This window comes from Melospiza georgiana, chromosome 5 (genome assembly GCF_028018845.1).
Source record: "Melospiza georgiana isolate bMelGeo1 chromosome 5, bMelGeo1.pri, whole genome shotgun sequence".
NCBI classification, from domain to species: domain Eukaryota; kingdom Metazoa; phylum Chordata; class Aves; order Passeriformes; family Passerellidae; genus Melospiza; species Melospiza georgiana.
Genome location: NC_080434.1, coordinates 3,940,038 through 3,949,180, shown reverse-complemented (window position 1 = coordinate 3,949,180; position 9,143 = coordinate 3,940,038). Strand labels below are relative to the sequence as shown.

General features: G+C 42.3%; 1 protein-coding gene across 1 annotated transcript in view; it reads right to left on the bottom strand.

Moving 5' to 3' along the window:
- Positions 1-202: 202 nt before the first annotated feature.
- Positions 203-9,143, bottom strand: part of ENPP6 (ectonucleotide pyrophosphatase/phosphodiesterase 6) — a 30,005-nt gene continuing 21,064 nt past the window's right edge. Inside the window, exons 5-8 of the mRNA XM_058024507.1 lie at positions 8,213-8,392; positions 5,818-5,955; positions 2,813-2,936; positions 203-2,001 (exon numbers count right to left, since the gene is read on the bottom strand). Of these exons, the coding sequence (XP_057880490.1) occupies positions 1,778-2,001; positions 2,813-2,936; positions 5,818-5,955; positions 8,213-8,392 (666 nt within the window). The 3' untranslated portion in view covers positions 203-1,777. The remainder of the gene's footprint in view (positions 2,002-2,812; positions 2,937-5,817; positions 5,956-8,212; positions 8,393-9,143) is intronic.

Here is a 9,143-nt window from a genome sequence, read left to right as displayed (position 1 = left end):
GAATGTACCCTTATAGCTTTAGAAACATTTCTTCTGTAAGAAGACCTTGGCTTCTGCTCTCTGGTAAGACTTAAAATGGCACATTGTGGAGGGGTTAGCAGGCACTGATGGTGTCTTAACCTGGTGATTTTCAGACAAAACTTGGTAATTTAGTTATCTTGTATGCTGACTTAATTTTTTCTTTTTTTCTTTTTTCTTTTTTTTTATTTAAAAATGTGCTCCAGTGATTTCATTGAGCCTGGTCCATTAAAGAGCAACAGGGAACTCTGAACAATAGGTGCTTGTTTTACAGCTACTGCAAATGCTTCGAAAGCACTAAATTGCCTTTTATACTCAACAGTCTAATAACAAAGCCTGATTTTTTCCATTTTTCTCCCAACTGATTTGATGGTTCACTTGAGCTTTAATAACACATTACATAAATCTTTACAGCTATTACAGAAGTCTTTTGTCAAGTTTAATTTGGTGTTTGTTTTTTTTCCCCCCAGTGTAATCATTCACCCTTAAATGCACTGTAGCACACATACTGGGATCGTGCTTGTCCCTGGATCCAGAAGAGTTGTGAGTCCTAGAGGTTTGTTTTACATGGGGAGGGACCTCAGTCCTGCCAAAGGCAGCTGTTGCTGAAAGCTCCTGGTTCAGAGGTATATCAGATAAAGCGCTGTGCACTCCCAAAGGCACCTCTGGCAACACCTCTATCCTCTCCTGCTGTTTAATTTAACTTTGCTGTTACAACTTTGCTTGTGCTTGATGGCCCATGGTGGAAAAAATCACCTGGATTAGCTGGGAGGGTGGGAGATCTATCAGTGCAGACCTCTCTCCCTGCTGCAGAATAAAGGGAAATGTGCTGATCACCAGGCAGAGGTGTAGAGAGCAAAAGCTGATGGAAGAGCAGTAAATGTTGAAAAAACTTCAGAAATGCAATGGAGTATAGAACATGATCAGATGATATTATCTTCACCAGGAAAAGCAGAGAGGCTGTTAAATGCCAGCCTTCCTCATCCTATGTTCCCCTGACCCTTGTGTGTCCAGATGTCTATTCATTTTCCCACTGGCTTTGAAGAGGAGAATTTCTGTCACTTTCTTCTTTCCCAGCCTTTCCCTCTGCTGTGGTCTGTGAGGAAAGCCTGGCCCTGGAAATGGGCAGAGCCAGGACTCGTGTTGGTGAGAATAAAGAAGGAAAGGCTGAGAGAAGCAGGATGCTCTCCTGCTGACCCACCTCTCTCAGCATTATGGTCCCTCAGCAAAGCTCTTGGCTCTTTAAAGACTGTGTCTGTATAGACAGGGCTTGGCAGGTGCTGTAAGGAGAAGATGGGACTCTGCTGCTGCTGGAGCTGGAGATGAAGGGGTGAACCAGGATGATCCCAGCTACATACAGAGAGGTTGTCTCCACTCCTGAACTTCTCAGTATGGCCAACCAGAGTGAGCTCCTCAGTGAAAGATGCTGGGGTGAGATGTGTTTGATGCTCAGAGATCCCCATGTGCACCCACCAGAAAACTTTGTGGACACCCAGCCAGGATTGTGCCCTCACTGGCAGTGCTGTAAATCTAGGTGAGTGACACCATTGTCCCTGGCTGTGTTTGGAGCAGCACAAAACCTGGCTTCATGTTGAACCATTGTAAATGCAGGATGGCTCAGATTCATGCCTGGTGGAGCACAATGGAGGAGTGGGGGACAGCCCTCTATTAATGAAGCTATTATTCAAATGAAGAACTTTAAAAAAACAAACAGAGAAGGATGGAGTTGCTGGTGACACTGAGTGACATTGTTCAGGGATCACAGTAAGGAGATGTGCCTGGAGAACAGGGAGAGCAGAGCTAGTGCCAGGACACAGCTGCTGCGCGGGGGGAGCGGTGCCAAGGGCGCTGTGTTTCGGAGCATGCACTCCACCCTGGACCAGGAGCCATTGTTGGGCAGTGGCTGTACTCCTGCCAGGCTGCACATGATGTTGTAAACATCCACGGATCGGATGGGAGGCGCTCGGTAGTTGGATCGGAAATCTGCAGGCAAAAGAGAGGAGTTGGCATCAGGCAACCCTGGAACGTGGGGTGCTGTGAGGCAAGGGCTCCTTTGTCTTCCTTGGGACTTACCCACCAGGCTGGCATGTGGCCTGCTATACAATTTGGAGCTCAGCTCAGCAAAAACTTTAATTTAAACAATTTTATTCATTATTATTACTTCTAAGCCAATTTTATTATAGAATCTAGAGAAAGCTCTGAAGTTTTAAGTACAGGAGTTACTTTACTGCACGTGCTTGATAGATGTAATAGCCTGACATGATTGTATTGCACATTCTGCTTTCACTGGTGCAATACAATTAGCCTGGTGCTCTGCCTGGTGCTCTGCCTGGTGCTCTGTCCTGTTCAAAGGGGCTGATGAAGTCGAAACCAGGAGTTATGTGTCTGCCCATCAGACACATGGGTGAGCTGCTATGCTGCAACCTTCCCAAAGGAAGTGCCCTGCTGTAGCGAGTCTGAATTCCCCGACAAAAAAGGATTCATGTGTTTCAAATAGAATTGAAAATTTAGGCCAAAATTTAGGGAATCATGGCAAAGACTTAGTAACTGCACTGGGACATCAGAGAGAGGCTGACTAAATCCCTTCATATCTCTCTGCCCTGTTTCTTTAGCTATGAAATAGATGCAGCGCAACAAGCCCTCCATTGTGAGGAAATCCTGCCATCTATTTGTAATTTTTGGGTGCCACAGAGTGCTGCATCGGGGTCCTGATGTGCCAGGGGCTGCAGGGCTGCAGGGGTGAGGGCCATGGGGCTGCAGGGGAAGTGGGACACCAGGGATGGTGGCACTGTACCTGGGCCATAGGCGAGGAAGAAACCCCTCATGTCCATGAGCTCATTGTCGTAGCCGTGCCAGCCATTCTGCCAGGCCTCCTTCCTCCCCGTCCCGTTCTCCCAGTAGGGCAGCTTGTCCCTGCTCTGGGTGACAGCAGCAGAGCATGGTTAGTGCCTGCCTGTGAGCTGTGCTGGGCGCTGTGAGGTGCCATGTTGTGTCTCCATGTGCTGTACCATCCCTTCAGGCCCCACACTGTGCTGTCACCTGCACAGGAGCTCATGCCCAGGAGGGGTGACCCCTCCTGACAGGCTTTGCTGTCTCAGTGAGTAATCACCTCCCCCTCCACAGGGAGGGGAGGACAACTCATGTACATTTCTGCCACAAACACGAAGTACCACAGGCATATGTGACTTGTGTAAGGAAGGTGCTTTCCCTCTCCCCATGCCTGCAGCACTGCTCTCCCACCCAGCACCATGCACTTCTGTGGGTTTGCTGGGGTGTTGTTCTTCCCCACATGCCACTGACACCTTAAAAAAATAAGTAATTTTTTGCTCCATTTGACTATTCAGCCTAATAATACAAATATTCCCCCTACTAGATATTTTCTAATCATTATTTCTTTTCCCCACTTGTTTCTGTATTAAAGCAATGAGGTTTGTTCCACGGAACATTGGTTCTGACCTGAGACAGTCCCACTCTCTGTGGCCTGTGCTCTGTTTTATTTCCTTGCTCAGTGGATCGACTCTTTATTAATTTATCATTATAAATCTTGTTCTTCCTAGCCCATACTGCACTTAAGATGTACTCCTAAATTCCTTCCTTACTTTCTCCTGCTTTGTATCAACAGCTCTTGCCTACAACAGTGCCATATCTGTCAGAGCAGCAGTCCCTAGGGGCTGACCAAATGCTGGACCAACCTGTCCATGAGTTTCTCCTGTCCCGTGCTCCTTAGGGATAGCAGCAGACAGATGTGGCACTCACATCACCCCAAAACTGTGGCAGGAATTTCACTTAAACAAAGAACATCAACTCACAGTTCATGAGACCCATGGCACTAATTTCTCTGATAATTACAGAGAAGGAGCTGCACAGTCCTCTAGAGTGCCCAGGTCTAGCCTTCACACTCAGGTACAGAAGGACAGAAGATGCCCACAACAGTTTCCTACATTCCCACTTTGGGCAAGTGCTGCAGCTCCTGCAGATGGTGAAGCAGATTAAATGAGGCTCCCTTTCCTTTTATAAACATTTATTTTGTCTGATTTTTATCTTCTTAAGAAAGAAAATTGAGTGTGCAATGCCTAAAGGATGGGGACCACTCATTCATGTGAAAGGAACAAGGAACATATGAGCAGATCAGCTTTGATACAGCATGAAATCCCTCCTCATCGTGCTTTAAACGAAATATAGATGGGCTTCAGTTCCTCTGCTCTGTGATGAGGGAAACAACTTTCCAGATACACCCCCATTGTCTCTTTCAAAAACCCTCACCATCAACAGAATCCCCTTTTTCAAACAGCTTTTAGCTATCCACTAGCTAACAGAGAGTTAAAAAGCCCTGGGAGCATGACAGGGAAGAGCTGCACATCCTCTCTTCACTGGTTTGGGCAGGAAGTATAATAAAAGGCTCAATAATTTCTTTAAAAATATGACAGGAAACTTTCGTTTTCATATCCCATTCACAGATAATGAAAATGTACTGAAGAGAAGGAAAATCTGACAGCATTAATGAGAGGACATTCTTGAAAATCAGAAACAATGGGAAGAAATGGGCAGAGAGACAGAAATAATTATCATAGCAGCAGTGTTTGCTGCACTATTATTAAGGTTTGTCAGACACTCAATGATTTTTAAAGTGCTTTTTTATTTTCTACAGAATATGTAAAAACGTTCTATTTTGAACTTTTGTGCGAGAGAGTTTAGTTGCATTTTTTAAAAATAATTTTGGAGAAAATGTTTCAGATTCCTACTTTACCTGTCTAAATCTTAACTCTGGCTTTTAATACTTTTTTTTTTTTTTTTTTTTTTTTAAATCAGAAATGTGGTATTCATCCAGCTGTATTCAAAAGCCATCAGGTTTTTTTAGAGGTGCATTTTTATTAAGCTTTAGAAACTATTATGCTAAATTCCTGTTGGCTAGTGAGAAATGTTGTAGTGTGGACTGAGCAAAGCTTGGTGAGCAGTAGCTCTGAAGGCCATGAAAGATGCTGAGCTGAGTTACAATCACCTACAAGGCAACAAAGTGCACTGACTATGCTGGGACACAAAAGAAACCCAGCACTCCGTGGTTCTGTTGCCAACTTACTGAATTCATGTATGGCTTGGGCAAATCACTTAATACACTGCTCAGTTTACCTCCTTAAAAAATACACAGTTGTCTCACCCTCTGAGCTGTGCTGAGCTGCAGTTAGTATCTGTAATGTGGAGGTGCCCAGATGTGACACAAGGACAAAGTAACAGCAATTCATAGTAAAAAAATAAGTTAGTATGAAAAATCTCTTCATGTTTGTGTTCTCTGCTTAACAAGTTCCCAGGTTTTCAGTGTGTGCATGGGAATCTCTGAGAAGTAAATCTCCAGCGTGACCCTTTTGAGACTGGTGGTCTTGGGAGAAATGGGGCATTTTTTTGGGCAGTCTGATGGGAGGAAAGCCAGGCAGAAGGAAAAATTGCCACAAAGTACTGCTGAATGGAGCAAAATAAGGAGGAGGAGGATAATAAGATCTTGAAATGGAAACACTCTTTTTGTCTGAAATGAAAGTAGATAGCAAGGGGCGAGAAGAAGAGTAAAGCAACAAAACTGGAATGTGAAATACAAGAACTACTGCTTTATGACAACAGAGAAAAAAGAGGCACCTTGACTATTTAACTGGTTGCCTCTAGGATAGCTGCAATACATTTAAGTTCTTTTAAGCACACAGCAGAATTTGACATTAGTTTTGTAGTCAGCCCATTGACTTTAACTCAATGATCAGTAATATATTGCACCTTTCCATGGTCCTGTCTAAGTATTTTGCTTCTATACTTTACCTCTACTATGAACCATCCTTCTTCAGCCACGAGAGTTAGTGGAGACACAAATTTTCCTTTTTTGTAGAAAAACCTGTTTGGAATATCCTGTATGTTATAAACATCCATGTGTTCCACAGCTTTCAGTTTTTGATATATCTGCAAAACAAATGAATGTTAGAACACGATCTGGCTGTGAAATCATAAATACACTAGTGGGTACATGGAAACACCTGGATTTGCAGAATGGCTAATCCTCTGTAATGGCTAATCCTCAGCACATTCACACCAGGACTTTGCCTGTCCAAAGATCATGGCTGGACAAAACCTGCCTGTGTGGTTTAGGGGATTCTAAAAACTTGAATCATAAACTCATAGGAATGCATGAATTCATGTATTGTGTGTATTTATAATACACATGTTCACAAATGTATACATGTGAGTGTACCAGCCTACAGAAACAGACCAGGAGAAACCACACCTGTGGAGACAGGAGGCAGTGAGTGAAGTGCTGAGACACTCAAAGGCACCATGTGGACTGTGGACAGGCATGGAAAAGAGATATCATCTTCACTGTCTGCCACTCATTCCCTCTTTGTGCTCTTGAGTGGAGAATGAATGTCACCTCACCTGTGTTTCTGCACTCACCCACTCAATCACTATCAAGGGATTGATAGTGCTCAGTTATCTGCTTCGTTAGTTATCTGATGTGAGATTAATTAGCCAAAGCCTGCAGCTTTGAATCTGCACAATACCATACAAGTAGTTTATTAATATTAATTATACTGTCTGGAATATAATCACACAAATGTCATTACACCACAAATTATTCAGAAAATAGATTTTAAATGCCTGGAAAAGATGTTCAAATGCCAAAGAGAAGGCAGCTATTGGAGCCTCTAGACTCTATATTGTTCTTTAATAAGTTAAATATAAATAATCTTCAGGAATAAATAGCTCGGTTCTTCAAAGAATGAAAGGTTCTTCACTAGCCTTTCATCTAAGTCACTCTGGTGTGTATATGTGTGCCAGATATGTGCACTGATGTGCAGTGACCATAAGGACATCACCAGGGTGTGATGACACAATTTCTCCCACCATGACCAGGGCTAGAGAGTGGTCACCAGTACTTCTGGTGCTTTGAAATGGGGTAATTCTTAGAGATGATAACCACTATGTTATAATATACTACAACTCATAAACATAGCTCTTTAAAATTCATTAGACATAGAGAATCTAGCTATTGGGAAACTGAAAATCAACTTCATTTTGCTTAAAAAGCATCCCTCCAGTAAGAAATCCTAAAAAGAAATGAAAGAAGGAAGCAAAACAATAGTATAAGGCATTGTACTTTATTCTCCTTAGGAATATTAGGGTGTTTAACGAGAGAGAAGCATGTGCTGAAGAGCTTTGTTGGATGAAACCCTATGGCTGTGTGAAGTTGCAACTTGCCCTTGTTTGAAGGTCTGGCCTACAAAACCAGGGAGCTCTGGGTTAAGCACATCAATGCTGTGATGCACTTGAGAGTGAATTGCTCATGCATGCCTCTAAGACAACTTTCAGTTCTGGCACTAATTTGAAATCACAGTATCACAGACACACAATTCCTAAAGAGATTGGGTGCAAAAATCAGCAAATATTCTCTTTTAAAAATTGCACAGGCTACAATATACTGTAACTGGATAAAATATAATGTAGAAACCAAAATCATTTGCCTGGGGAACAGCTTGCCCATTTTGTACATCCACTCATCTATATTCTGAGAACAGCAGTAATGACTCCTCATGCATTGGTTTTGGGTTAAACTATAATGTACTTGTCTATTAGTCAGAGAAATTACATTTTAATTCTTTTCAAGTGATTTTCAAATCTTTTCTCTATTGTTTTAAGTTATCCCTCAAAACCCTGAAGTTCTAGCATTGAGCTTTTATGGTTGACTCAATCCAACACGCTTCATCAAAAATTCCTCCAAGGACAATATTGCAATTCTGGTCTAATGGAGTTGGTTCTTCAGTGGAAGTTTACTGGAATATAAATGCCTGAAACTGCTTCAGATGATTTGAACATCCTAGCTGGAGTGTCAATAAATTGACTAATATATATAAAATCCTAAAAGCGCATTTTGAACTAAAATATTTTAGCTATTCATCAGAAGCTAATAAGGGTGGAGTTTAGAAGCATGTGTCCTTGCCATGTAACAGTGCAAGTTCATGCTTTTTAATTTGCCTGGTGTTACTTTCCTTTGGAAACCAGCATCTCAAGGATGTCACAGGATCCAAGTCTGACTCCTGATAAGAGCTGATTTTTGCACACATCTCTGAGAGCAGTATTTGGATGTTAAGAGAAAACAGAAGACACAATTGGCATAAAAACTGAGAAAACACAAAACTGAGGTGTACAACTAGGCTGTACTCACCTCTGCATGCTTGTCTGGAGCTGGCCAGAGGCTCACAACAGGACCTCGGTCTTTCATTTGTATGGTGTCACTCATATTGATATAGTTTTTCAGCTCAATCACTTTATCTGCCCAAGAGATGTCTGTCATCCCATGATCAGAGAAGAGGAGGACGTTGATATCATTCTGAAGGCCTTTGCTCTGTGAGGAAAGTGTATGACAGCTTTTAGGGCCAGGTAAGAGCATTGCACTGTCTGTGCTTCTTGGAAAATGTAAATGTCCTTTTGACCTCCACTGTTTCTGGAAGTTAACCAGAAGGATCACATCCATCAATGTCCTGCAATGTGCTTGGCCACCACCCGTAATGGTGGATACCCACTTTTACTTGCTGCTCTGGAAGAGTCTGAGAGGTTAGCACCAGAGTTTTTCCTAAACAAGTCCACGCAGCAGTTTTGCCACGATACCACTTGTGGAAGGGGTGTTTCTCTCTTTCCCTCCCAAATGTGAGCACTTAGCATTAGAGCTTTTAATATTTAGTGGAATTGAAGATGCATATTCCTCTCTTCACTGAAACACATAAAAACCCCAACATGCATTTATCATTGTCAGAAATATTCATAGAATTGCTATTTACCCAAAAGATTTTCTCACTGCAAAATCATTTCAATAATGCTTTTTTAAAACCAAGTTTAAAGTACAGAGTTCTGAATGCTGTCATAAAAGCTGCTATAGAAGTTAATAGTCTGATTCCACAAACCTCAGGAAACACAGTTTTGATTTCTTCACCTACAATGAAGTCCAGCTGGCAACAAAAGTCATAAACAGAGAAACATGTATATTGGTTTGTGGCTTCCTGTGGCTACTGGTATAAATCCACCATGAGGGTTATAATGCCATCAATGAAAATAATAATCAGGGTAATGGTGCCTTGACTTCCACATGAACTCAGCAG